The sequence below is a fragment of the Buteo buteo genome, chromosome 10 (genome assembly GCF_964188355.1).
Source record: "Buteo buteo chromosome 10, bButBut1.hap1.1, whole genome shotgun sequence".
Lineage (NCBI taxonomy): Eukaryota > Metazoa > Chordata > Aves > Accipitriformes > Accipitridae > Buteo > Buteo buteo.
Window position 1 is genome coordinate 36,191,998 of NC_134180.1, and position 14,023 is coordinate 36,206,020.

At 42.8% G+C, this 14,023-nt stretch overlaps 2 protein-coding genes across 4 annotated transcripts in view; both read right to left on the reverse strand.

Moving 5' to 3' along the window:
• The window catches only part of BEND5 (BEN domain containing 5), a 32,600-nt gene extending 29,666 nt beyond the window's left edge, over nucleotides 1-2,934 (reverse strand). The window contains exon 1 of one of the 3 annotated variants that reach the window (XM_075037071.1): nucleotides 2,543-2,934. In XM_075037071.1, the coding sequence (XP_074893172.1) occupies nucleotides 2,543-2,762 (220 nt within the window). In that variant the 5' untranslated portion in view covers nucleotides 2,763-2,934. The remainder of the gene's footprint in view (nucleotides 1-2,542) is intronic. The other 2 variants (XM_075037070.1, XM_075037072.1) reach the window with 2 other exon arrangements.
• The window catches only part of AGBL4 (AGBL carboxypeptidase 4), a 957,921-nt gene that overhangs the window by 393,012 nt on the left and 550,886 nt on the right, over nucleotides 1-14,023 (reverse strand). The gene's annotated exons all lie outside the window — the stretch shown is intronic.

The following is a 14,023-nucleotide window of genomic DNA, read 5'->3' on the forward strand; positions in this document are numbered from 1 at the left end:
TTTAGAATGAAAAGTTCTATACTAGTACGTGAAACATTACTGCAGGCTCATAGAATTATTTTTTAAACTAAATAAGCAGTTTGCATAACATCAGAGTTGTAATGTTTGCCATAAAAAGTTGTCATAATCTGTAAAGGTAGAGTTGGTGACTATAAACCAAAAAAACAACCAATAAGATGTCTTCGTGTAAGATCAACTTTGCTCCCCGAGGTTTTTAACCATAATAAAAACAAACACCAATATTAGAATTTGGGGGAGAAAGTGACAACTTTAAATGTAAGTAACCTTTTGTATACAATATACGTTTAATACAATTACAGTATTTTTACATGGTGCAGGGTGGAAAGAAGCACAGAAGTAAGGATTCATTTGGTGTTCAGGTGAGAAGTTTTCCAAGCATGTAAATTACAGACCTAGTCAGATATATTGAGATGTGACAGATGTAATAAAGATAGCTGTAAGTTTCTTTCTATTCCTGGCTCATCTGGAGAGTGTCCTGCAGAAATTCAAATCTCTGGGGAGCAATTAGTACAAATCACTAATAGAGGCAACAAGTCTTGTTCTCTGGAGGAAACAGCATATATTGGTTTGTTCTGGTTCAAGTGAGATGAAACAAAGGGAAACTGTACAGAAGTGCACTTCTCCTAGGTACGTACGGACTCTGTCTGGAACAAGGGAACTGACAAAGTAGGTGCACTTTCTGCTGGAAAACTGAGGCAACCTGGTAGGCTCAACATGTGAGCAAAATGCCTACTACTAAATATTGCTCTGAAACAGTTTATTTATGTTGAGATGAACATGAGGAACAGAAAGGGCACTGCTGCTGCAGTTCTCCAGTGAGAAAGAGGAAAGTGAAGTCCAATCAGGATGCCCTTGAGAAGAGGCCAAGCAAACCCTGAACGCTGACGCCGCTGGCCTCCACGGATGTGATGGGCAACTTGCAAGAAATACTTCACATACCAATTCTCCTCTGCTGTAGACAGGACAGACAAAACACAGGCTGGCATAGGACCACAAAAACTTAGCGGGAGAATCCACTCCTCTGGTAGGCTATCTTATTAGTTCTCCTGAACTCCTGGAATTGCAAATATTCAGAAATTGGAAAAGCTTTACAGGGAAATGACATACATGTTTGCCTGTTTCTTGTTCTTTCCAGTCATCTGTTTATGGCTGCTACTGGAAAGAGGATAATGGTGAAAGTCACTGCCTGAGTCAGGGACCAAAAATGGACCACCACCAGGCTGAACTGGTTTAGGAACTGTTATTTTCAAAAATAAAAATAAAACTAAAAAATAATACTTTTACATGACTTTAACACCAAGTTACTCTGTTTAGAGATCAGAACTCAGCGTTAACTTCTCAGAACTTGATACTAGACAGCAGCGTTTTTTTAAGCCCATTCCACATTTGGGGAAACAGCCAACCAGTATTTCTCCCCCAGTAGAAAAGTCAGGATCAGAACCCAATGTCCTCTTTGCTACCCAGACTGACATTTCAAACGGTCGTCGCCGTCTTTCAACAGCCTATTGGGCAAGTCCACACCAGTCAGTAATTTGCTACAAACAACACACAACATCAAACTTCCTTTCTATGTCAACTCTGACTACAGCAGGGTGTTTTGTGTGGCTGCAAGAAAACTAGGGAAAGTCTTCAAGGCAACGTGCTGCCAAAGAGCTGTGGTGTGGGGACACACATAGCAGAAGTACTCTCTCACAAGGGCTGAACTCATTTAAATGGCCAAAATGTGGGTGGGTTTATTAATACACACTTTAATTGGTCCTCTTAGCTAAAGAGATGTTTGTAAGTTAAACATGAAACCAAATGTAGCAAAACCAAGCTTAACAAGCATAATACCTAAAGGTCTGGTTCCACTCTTGCCTTCCAATTTGTGAAGTCACTTAAACTAACAAAGCGGACGCAAACCAGTACCTCTCTTAATTTGGCAACACACTGCCAAACTGCAAAGGTATATAAATGACTCCATGCACTATAAATACAGTGTGTATGAAAACCTCAACTTTTTTTTTTTTTTTTGAAGTTTCTGATCCTCCCCCCCCCCCACCGCTGTGTAAAGAGGGGTATTAACTACTCTGGGTGGGCTCACGGTTATTTCAGAAACCCCTCCGGAGGAGCCACCACGCCTCACAGTTCAGGCAGGAACGCGGCGCTGCCCGCCCGGCAGCAACCGCCCCGTGGGACCCCCCCAAACCTCCCCACGCCACCCCCTCAGCCCTTCCCGGCCCTGTGGCCGCTCTGCTCAGGCCCCACGGTGCCCCGGGAGGGGGTGAGAGGGGGTGAGAAGGGGTGCCCCCCCCCCCCAACCCAACCCGCCCTCCGTCCTCCCGCCTCACGGCGCCCCCCGCCCGCCATGTGCCGCCCGGGCTCTGAGCATGTGTCGGCGCGATGCCGCCCCCTCCCCTCCCCCTCCTTCTCCCTCCCTCCCCCCCCTCAGCGGGGAGGGGGCGGCATTTGGGGCTTCCCCCGGCCCGCCCCACCCCACCTTCCCCCCCCCCCCCGCGGCCCGGCCCCGGCCCGCCCTCACCTGCCAACGCCAGGATCTGGGCCTTGTGGAGCAGCAGGCGGTCGCCCCACTCGCCGGGGCTCTCGTCGTCCTCCTCCGCCGCCTCCTCGGGGTTGCGGTAGACCGTGTAGACCTTCTGGTTGTCGAAGTCGAGCTGGGACGTGGGGCTGAAGTCCTGCACGCAGGAGACGGGCAGCGCGTAGCAGACGTTGTCCTCCAGGAACCGCACAAAGGCGTACATGGTGCGGCGGGCGGGGCGGCCGCGCCGGTCCCGCGCTCCCCGCTCTGTTATTGTTCCTCAAAATCCGCCTCTGCGCTCGGCTGAGCTCGCCTGGCCGCGCCGCCAGCCGGGCGGCCGCCAGCTCCGGGCAAGGCACGAGCAATCCAACGCGGAGCGACGCGAGTCGGCTTTGCCGCGCCGCGAAGGGGCGGGTGGGGGGGGGAACGGGGACGGGCGGCGAGCGGGTGGCGGGCCGCGGGAGGAGCAGCACCCCCCCACACGGCTCCTCCGCCTCGGGCCCATGAGGAAACACACCCCTTCCGGCGGCCTCACCCTCCGCGGGGCGCGGGCTCGCCTCAGCCTCGCCGCCCGGCAGGCCCGGGCCTGCCCCGGCTCCCCGGGAGCGGCCTCACACCTCCGCCGCGGACGGGCGGGCAGGTGCCTCCGTCCGAGAGGCTTTCGAGGCGTCAGGCCGTGCTCGGCCGGGCACCTGTGTGGGAAGGGAGGGCTCCCGCCCCGCAGCCTCCTCGGACATGGCCCGGGCTCCCTTGCTCGAGCGTCGTCCCCGGTAAAGGCCCCGGGAAGCTCTTTTCCCGAGTTGAACACGCCTTAACGCCTGTTCCGGAGAAACAGGCCGCCTCCTGGGTCGGTGGAGGTGGCACGCCAGGAGGTCTGCTCCTGGGCCAGGGCAGTGCAGAGAAAAGGGGTAGGGGGGAGCCGAAGGAGGCTACGGCCACGCGAGGGAAGGAGAGCAGATCCTTGGTGGCCAAACAACGTGACGCAGGACCCTGTGCTCATCTGCCAGCTATCGACGGAACCTGAAGATCGGTTTTTACCTGAAGGTCTTCAGGGTAACGCACAACTACCTGCGCTCAGTGGCGATTGCTGGAAGAACACGGAGCTTCCCTGCCCTCCCCCGAAACGGCACAGAGAGTTGAGAAATTCTGTGCAGGTGGCTGAGGACAAAGGTTGGAGACTGTGCCATTTTTGGCACAAATTCCCAAGCTTTTGGAGATGATTCCATACTGAGTATGGGCGTTTTGAGCTTCCTGTATGAAAAAAATAGTGCGGCAACATTGCTTATGGTTCACAGCAAACTCTTATCCGTGTTTCTAGTGCTGAGGTCTGTTTTACCCAGCCAGTCTTAGGAACAGAACAATAATATGTGGAGACTTATTTAAAGGCAAAAAAAAAAAAAGAAAATCACAGACTGTGTAATAAGAGAGGGGCATCACTGGTTTTCTGTTCGCGAAAAGCCAACACAAAATGAAACCAAAACGTATTGTCTTTTCTGGTTTGTGTATCTCCAAGTGTTTGCAGTACGATCTGTACCCATTACACTGAGTTTAACCACACCAAACTTGTATTTCCTAGTTATCTTTTATAGACTTCTTAGTACATGGGAACAGACCACAAGCTGGAAAACCTGAAGTAAAGTTTTGACTGAGCACTGGCACAGGCTGCCCAGAAAGCTTGCGGAGTTTCCATCCTTGGAGATAACTAAAAAGCCATCTGGAAACGGTCCTGGGCAACCTGCTCCCCGTGGCCCTGCTTGAGCAGGGTACTGGACAAAGTGACCTCCCGAGGTCCCTTCCAACCTCAGCCATTCTGTAAAAGTATCAGAAGCTTACAGTTATGCCCGGGAGAGGTCTGTCTGTCTCTTAAGCAACGCATGAAAACACAAGGAATGCATACAGGTATAGTTAAGCTGATGTAAATATTTCAGTAACAAGCTGTAAACTTCCCATACAATAATGGCAGCTTTATTATTTTAGCAATTACAGAGTTTTGCAAATACTTCAGTTTAAGATTGGGGAATTAAATGGCAGTACTTTATGTTAACAATAAAGTATCACCAGACTGGTATGTAATTACAGGCAAATATAAGTCTGCTACAAAGTATGGATGACAAATGTATTCTAGTAGCTAGGCTGCGAGGGAAATGAAATTCCAGCAAAGATTGTGTTGCTGATCAAACAATAACAGCTGCCGTAGCGCTCCTATCTCCTCTACCTCGTGTTACGGTGGAGGTAGAGGGAGCTGCAGAAAGACAGCAGGACATACTGATAGCTGGAATTACTCTGTGGACACTGGTAAAATTACGTGAAGGACAATTTTGTCCCACTAAGTTCAGTGGCTAGTGAGGGATTCGGTACACTGACTCTTACCGGGATTGTATTTCCTCTGCAGCTGAATTCTATTAGCAACATCTAAGACTGCTGTCGAGGAAAAGGGACACAGAGAAATAGAGAAACTGGAAATAAGAGGGGAAAGGAAGAGAAGCTAAGGACTCGAAAATTGGGTTGACTTAGAAGGGGAAAGATCTCTTCAGGTACCAAGGAGGCCTGGGTAATTTGCCCCAGTGAAAGAAAACTGAAAGACTTCGTGTGAAGGCAACTAGCGTCACAGTGGGGTTTTTTGTTTGGGTTTGGTGTTTTTCTGGAAAAGGAACACTAGGCTGGTATTTGCAACGTTTCACATTTGAAGGTTCAATTACAGCAAAGGCTGTAAAGATCTTTGATCTTTGTATCAGCAGCAAAAAAAGGTCTCAAATCTTTTAGAAAGGCTGTTTCACAGTTCTCCACTGAAGGACGTTTTTCGGAACAGATTAAGGGTCGGGATGATAAATGCGTGTTTACACTTGGTCCCTGGCACACACATTGAGCCAGAAGGCATTATAATGCTAAAGAATTAATAATGATCCCATAACATATCTCGTCTGCCTACAAGGAACAGTGTTAATTTCTGGCTTTAACATCTATAAATAATCTGCACTGGTTAGCCGTGAAGCTGAGGAAAAGATCCACTTGAGCACAGAATGAAACACAAGTATTGTCACGCCTTTCTTTTGGACCTTTCCCATTTCTACTAATGGTTAGCCAGCTGTTTTAACACTGAGGTTAGCTTGAGGTTTAAAGATGTAGAGCTGTTTTAAAGGTGTAGATTTTAAAACTGATTGTTAAGGGAATTCCTGGATCCTCACCAGATTCAAATCGTCTAGCAATTCCAGCCTTTTAGGAACAACACACAACCCTGCTGAGAAGTAGATTGTCATACTTTCAAAATACAAATGAAGCCTCAGCTTAAAAAGTAAAAGTGTCGCTCCAAGAGTCAGGAAACCACAAAGCACGGTCCCAGCCCTTGTGGGACTTGTGAGTGGCTGTTTCCTGGAACACTACCTATATTTTGCTGCTGTTATTTTTCTTGAAAAGTAAAAAAAGTGTTAAAGCAAAAGCTGATGCCTGCTGCTTTGATGTGCACTCTGTGTTTTCACTTAAAGATACAAAGTGAAAAGCTAATAGTACCAGTAATAGTTATGCAGGTGCTAAATCTCTTTCACGGCAACACATTAAAATTAGGCTCATCAGTCATATTACTTCTATGTTTAATACTAAACCCTCAAGGGACACCATAGTGATTTTAAATCTACTGATGAAGACATTCCCATTTTCTTTTACCGTTCAAGTGGAGGTGCTTCACTACTACCTGACTACTCAGCAGTAACAGTACACTGGACTACTGCTAGGAATCCCTACACATCAGTATGTGGTTTAGAAAACTATTGGTTTTTTCTGAATTTTTTTATCCTCCAAGTAGTGCATTTCTTATGCAATTGTTCTCAAGCTCATATATACCCTCAAGGAAAGATACAGTCATAATTTTTTTAGGTAACACTGTATTTTAACAATGGCATTTAAAGTCATAAACCTTAAGGAATAACTCAAGTAACAACGCACAAGAACTGAAGGCTGCTCAAAGGTTTATGTACGTACATGCATACAATCTACTCACAATCTGGTTAATTTTTACCAAGAATATGATCAATAGGGTGGTCAGAAGATACCTCTGTTCCATAGTATCTCATTTTTTATCTTACCATAAAGCGCAAGATAAAGTCATTTCCAGGTGCAAAAGAATCTTGCTCTGAATGAAGTCATATACAGCTTCTAGGTGTTTTGAGATAGAGTGAGTGGTTGGAAGGGGGCGATCTGCTAGCTAGACAAAGAGAGCAGGGCAGGCATTCCAGAGGGTCGTTCCCCTTTAGATTTTCAAATAATTTTTAACTCTCAAGACACTGTTGCCACACTCTGCTTTCAGCATCACAATGATGACATATAAAATTCAAACAAACAAAAAAAGAGCTCCAGTTCCTGTATGATCCTAGAAGATGGACGAGAAAATATTTGTGTCCACATACAATTTCTGAAGCACTCCAATACCAAGAGAATAGTATGGGAACCTAGATTACATAGATAAATTCTTAAGATTTAATCTTTTGAAATCTATGGCCTTAAACCATCCTCAGAAGAGGAAAGGCATCACTGCAAAGCTATTTAGTCCCAATTCCTGAGAGTGATCTAACCTTTCTTGGGGCTGAGGATAATACTCAATCATCTTTTACATTAAACTCACACATCCTAACAGAATATTCTTTCAAAGAAATGAAACCTAAGGAACACTTTATGGATCCATTCGCATAGGAGACACTTATTTCCCAGCTGGTATATTCTGTAGCATGAAAAGGTAATGATTAAGCCGAAGTGACCACTGGAGAAGGCACTTTCCTCACTGTTAATGACTGGCTGGAAAAACCAAGGGCCAAAGAAAAAGCCAGACAGTCATTAACTGCTGAAAATTCCTGACCTAAAGGTCATTATTACTATTATAAAACTGGAAAATGAGAAAGTGATTATTTTCTTTGGGTTTTTATATGTATTGAAAAGATAAAATTCCAGTGTCTGTTGCTGTGGATACTGGTCTGTAAGATACTTATCTTCCCCATTCTGGCAGGCTATGCATGGATAGATCTGGGACTGGCAACCCTTCAAGAATGTGTGCCAGACTGTATTTTCCTTTTCCAAATTACAGGTTAAACGTGCCCACAGAAAGTCAACAGGAATCGGGAGGCGCTGCCAGTCGGCGCTGTCTTGCCTCGGTGTGAGGCAGTAATTCTCCCCACTCTCACCCAGTCCTTTGCTCAGTGGGAGCCAGAAGCTGGGTTGTCTGGGAGCTGCAAATGACTCTCAAATTGTCGTGACTTTCAGCTCCCACCCTGCTGTATACCATTCAAAATCTTGCTAAATACCATCTTCTGTACTCAGGCAGTATGCTGTTTTCCATGCCGTAAACTTCTTCTCTGAGAGGGAAGTAGGAAAGACATTTTCTTTGAGCTGCCTCGTGCATGGACTCACCTTTAAAACATGTCCTTTTGGTATCACTGCCACTGTCTTCAAGAACTTCAAGAAGACAATATTGCTGTTGCAGCCCAAATGATCTTTATTGCTACTACCATCCACTGATGGCTTCAGCCTGTATATTTTCACTCTATCTGGAATTTTTATTTGAGATCTCCCTTTCCTTTTTTAAACCAGACTTTTCCCTGGCTTTTGACAGACATTGTACTACTATGACTCTAAAAGTAGCTTTACATACATCGATTTTGCACCACTGCAAGAATTTGATTCCTTCTGTGCCTTAGATGACAAAGTGACTTTCATTTGGCAAGGACTAAAGTCTTTTTGTAACCTTTGGTCTTCAGTGTAAAATATCATTACTAGACACTGCCCGTGATTATGTTATGCTTTAGACAGAGCTTCTGGGTAAGCCGATATTAATGACCCTTTTTCATAGTATTTCCATTTTGCTTTTCTACTCTCACATCCGTATAGCGCTGTTCTGTCTTGAACCAGCATTTATATCTCATACTATCAGGGAAAACGATCCTGCAGCCCTTTTCTGTATAGACCTATTCTGCTTGAGAGGTTCACATATGTAATGTGAGATGAGCGCAGTAGAAAGGGAGGTCAACTACTACTGACTACATTTTTTCTAGAATGGCACCTCCACATGTTCACTTTCCTTCAGAAGTCTGATTTTAGCAGGAGGCTGGACAGGATCTAGAGACGGTTCTTTCTGGTTTGGAAGGTTCTTGGCAATCAGCAGCAGCAGAAATGAGATTGCGTAAGTGAGGGCAGTCAAAACTGCTTGAAGAGATATGTTTTCACACCCCAGTGCTTTTTAATTCATACTCTTGTCATACTCTTTCTAATCCTTTTCAGGGCCGGCTATATTTCAGTATAAAGTGAGTTTTTAGTAAATATTCCCAGGAATTAGTGCTCACATCTCACCACTTCAGAAGAGAAGGAAGAGTTTTCTACTTCTAATGCAAGTCACAATCTGAGATGGACCAGCAGCTCTTCTGAAGAACATCAACTAATGTGAGCACATAAAATCCTGTTGTGGAAGGTGAATGGGAGATAACGGAGCAGGAATAATCCTCAGAATATTTCAGAAAAGTGCCTTTCTGAGCTATTTCTTTTTAATAAACACATTTAAATTAAAAGAACATAATTCTTCACGGTTGGCAAACTGAATGCTGAAACTGCTGGATACTGAAAGTGCAAGTGCTCACTGATATAAAAAAATTCACTATACTCTGTGAACCTCTCCACTCTTACTAAAACCAGACATCTTTATCATTTGTGAGTAACAAATGAAGTTGCACCTGGTCTGCGCTAGTAGGCAAATTAAAAAAAAAAAAACAAACAAACCCCCACACACAACAAGCAAATGTTAACTAGAAGGAGTTGCTGTCACCCAGCTCCCAAAAATTCATTCCATCACCAGATAACTGTGATAGACCCCACCAGGAATTCATCTAGTTCTTCCAGGAAGAGTAACTCCTTTTATCTCACACAGCACAGAGAACTGGCATTTATCTTTGCCCCGCTTACAAGAAAGGTGTTCCCTCAAAATAGAAAATGGCGTAGGAAACTGATAACCCAAGCAGTGTTTGAAACCTCAAGGGGCTTCATGCTTTTCTAGTATTTCCCACAAAAGCCTGAGCAACATCTATTGTGCAATAATATTTAACATGCAGGGGTATCAGGATCTTTTTTAAAGTGTGATCAGAAAGGAAGGCCCTTCATAGGCTGTGACAGTATTCCTCATAACAAAGAAAGCTTTGCTTCATAAAGAAGTATCTTGTACTAGAATACCCTAGGGAAAGTATAGGTTTGGTTTTTTAAACAAAGATACGAATTTTTGAGTTCGAGGTTCCCTTTAAGTACTCTTCTAACATGAATATGTTTAAGGATGCTCTATCAAGTTCATGCATGAAATGTCATCCAGCCGTTAGTATATTTCTATGCAAATACAGCTGTGAAAGCTAATAACCGAAATCTGCATTTTTTTCACATTTCCAGCATATTGTACAACTTCTCATTCTTTCCTGTTTTGTAACTCACATTAGGGTCTTGTATCAATAAAACAAAGCTCAGGTTATATTGCCTCCTGCTTAAATTCTCTATAAACATCAAAGCTGGACATTTGAATAAGCAATTTAATGTATACATTTTTATTCAGTTCAATATACTGATATTCTCCTGGTCGGAATAAGAATTCTGCAAGATGACTGCAGAGAAACATACCATTCAGAATATGAATTGGAATGTTCTTGCAACACTTTTCAGTGAGGATGGTGTGATATTAAGATTAGATCCTGTGTATAATCAAATTTTGAGGCTTGTACACACAGCCTGGTTTTTCTTTTCCTTTATAAGGTTTGTATGCAAAAACACAGCAATCCAGTATTTTGAACATACACTGTCTGCAGATACTACACAGTCCAAACTGATGAAAACATGTCAATGAAAATAAGAAACCGTCTGGGGCACTGCAGCGTACGACAACTTCGCTAAATTCATCTTAACTAGTTTTACTATTCTGAGGACGGAAAATATCACAAAACCAGTCTTTCCAGAACAGCTAGAGTAAACAGGGCTTATGTCCATCCCTAAACTCAGTCTTGGTGTGTAGATTGACTCTTTGGGAGCTGTAAGTATTTCCATAATCTTTCAAATTCTCTGATATGATACACACAGAATTTCATCCGAATGGCCTATATATTCCAAATTCTCTCCCTTTTTATTTACAAGCACATGTAAGAGGTAATAAAATAGAAAAGATAAGATAGGTGGGGACACAACAGGGATTATATTACAAGCAAAAGGTGGCACTACTGAGAATATATCACAGTATTTAGTGAACATAAATATAAAGCATACCTATGGTTTTTATCCAAAAACACGAGAGAGAAAAGACCACAGAGCAAAGGAAGTCTAAATTTTGTTTAAGGTCTAAAACAGAAGCAGCACAGTGTAGTAGCTCAAGCTACTGCTTCAAATAGTTAACTGGTTGGGAAGTAAGCTAATAATGGTTTAGATAAATTTTTACCTATGAAAAGTGTTGAATTGACACATTTCTTAGCAAGTAAGGACAGTTCAGCAGACACCATTATCTGCCTTGCCTCTGACCTGGAGGGACTATCTCTACAATGAAAGGCATACTCAGTCTCCAAGGGCAAGGCAGTCTTTAATCCCAGAGTGTGATTACTAACAAGGACACCAATTATAATTTAACAAAAAAGGGGAGAGAGCAATTTCATTATACAGAGGTTTCTATATATACACCTTCGTGATCAGCTACTGCCCACAGAAACTTTTCACTGATTTTACACGCCATGCGTGACACAAATATTTTGATTTTCCATGGTCTTCCCAAAACTCACTGAAATCACTCCTGACCACTATCACAGTATTGTTTTAAAAAAAATCTGTTCATCAAAAAGAACAAGGACAGTAACCAGTCTTGCTCACACCTCACGTTGCGAAATGGACTCAGAGGTTGGACCTAGAAAGGACTGTGGTGGACCTCAAATACCTACATGCAGCTTTACAATCCAAGAAATCCCACAGAGTTATTGCTTACCCTGCAGGGCTGTCTGGGAACAAGATCTCAAATACCATCTGTTCTCAGCGTGGAAGCTGCCAAAATCCCATCGGCTGAAACTGTGGAGCACAGAGCACTGTAACTCCCATCCTCCTCTGGAGCAAAGACTGGAAGAGGATACCTCCATCTTCTTACTTTAACAGCCTGAAATTCTCACCTGAAGGTAGATATATGTAAACCTCCTTTCAAAATACAGGCTGAGAGAGATTTCTTTTAAAATCAGTCAGCAAGACCAGGAGGACACCACAGTGATGTCTCCCATCTTTTATCGATAACCTCCTCGCTGGGGCCCTTGCCTGGCAAGTGCGATGCCTGGCTTTGGTTCCCCCATCTGGCTGAAGGGGTTCAGACCCCCACTCTGCATCTCCAGTTGTAAAAATCCTTTTCTTCATCTAGACGCACACAATTTCCTCAAGTTAAAACCCCCAGGAAAGGAATGCATGTGTCTCCCAGTCTCAGGCTCAATGTCTTATACTCCAGTTGACTTCTTACTGATCACTTGTAAAGGTAAAAGCACAGCAGGTGACCAAGTTATTGCAGGGTAACATATTTCTTCCGCTGAGAGCAAACTACTTTGCATTAACTCATGTTTACCAATTGTAAAAGCACATACACGGGCACTTACTGTAAATCAGCTGATTTGCAGGAAACTTGTTATTCCTCCGTAATTTATTTAGGGGTCTGTATTACGGAGAGAAAAAAGTTGCTGAAGTGGGAAGTAAGAAATGTAATTAATAATTACACTTACTCTTAAATGCCTCAAATAGCTCCAAGGTTATGTTTCCTCTGACAAAATATTCTCAGTGACCGTACTTGCTGCTCTTACAGCGCATCACATGTTTTGGCTTGCTTGGGGTTCTGGTTTTTTACACCTTCAGATTTGAAGACAATTGGAAGTGGGAAAAAAAATGTTTACATATGAATGCCCCATTTTATTTGTTTTATGTTTTGGGTTTTTTTAATTGTGGTCCTCGCTGAAATAGCAAGATCAATATAAAATGCCTGCTTAGGAAGTCTAAGAAGAATATTAGAACGTCCTCTGTCTTAAAAATCCCTCTAAAATGGCAGCTATGTCTTTGGGATGCATTTTAATGAACATCAGTGGAAGACTGTCAGTAATCAGTATTGCCGAGTGGTTTATTTACTTGGAAAGTAAAATGGGTTTCAATATGTAATTTTTATCTTTTAAGTTTAGAAGTTTTGGTCCTGGTGATAAAATTTACCAAGTTATCTGTGGGCAATTAGAAAATACTCTATAGTTTAACCTTTGGATGACGTATAAATACACATAGACACTCCTACAAGGCAATTTGTCTGCCAATCTGGAAAATGCTAACGTAATAGTCAGTAAGTCAACAGTCTGCAATGTTAAATTATGAAATCAGAAAGAAATCTAGTTTACATTCAACCTGGATATAAAGATCATAACAATTTCCAGTGTTCTGTGTGGGACAGTAAATTTCAAAGACGACTGTATTCTGCCCCAATAATCACGATCTGCACAGCATATTCAGGTATTGTTGGAGAGATTAAAAACACAAAACCAGAGCAGAACAGCTCAGCATCAGATAATCACAAGCAATTCTATGTCAGCAACAGACAGCTGGAGACATATGCCAGCAATATTGCAAAAGCGGTAAAATGGAGATTTTGTGACAGTAAGGACGTGGGATTCATACATTAAGCTAAAACTCAACCAAAAACATTGAAAATGTTGTTCACAAGTAACAGCTCTCTGTCATAGTATTCAGAAAGTCTACTATTCGGCATAAAAACGTTTAAAGCAAAAAATTAAGCAGAAGAAAGTATTTTTTTTTCTCTCTTTAATATTTTGCATGTTGAACCTCTGTATGCTTTCAGTGTTAGTGTCTTGGACAAAGAGATCAGAATAATTTTTCCAGATCAGCTGGAAGAGCTGTCCAGTTATGTACCAAACTCTTGTTTTGTGAAAAATTTGTGTGAAGAAGGGGTTTGATGGAATTTTATCTAAGAATATTTGTTTGAAGTTTTTTGCTTCAAAATACAGTTTAAAAGAAAATGAACAATGCTGTTTCGTTTCAATTGACGTAGGTTTAGTCATTCTGTTATTCCCTTCCCCTTGAGTTTCAAGCATCCATCAACTGTTATGCTTCTCTGATACTCATTCCCATCTATCCTTGCTTTTCTCTTTCTCTTTTTTAATTTAAACATCTACTGCTAAAAAGTCAGTCAGTCCAAAAAAAAGGCTGAAAAAATCCTTTTGTATTTGTTGTTGTGAATCAGAAGAGAGAACAGGGAAAAATACTTAGACTTGTGAAGCAAAAAATAATCTATCTTTCCACTGCTTTCTCTCAGAGCCTCCCTTATAGTCACCCTCAAAACCTTTCCTTCCTTTTTTTTGTAGCTGACCATGTAAAAGCGGGATAAAAAAATTCAAGGATCTGAACCTGAAAAAAAAGAAGTTTCCTACTTGCACAAACAAACATTTCTCAGGAAACCCTTTCTGTGTTGGA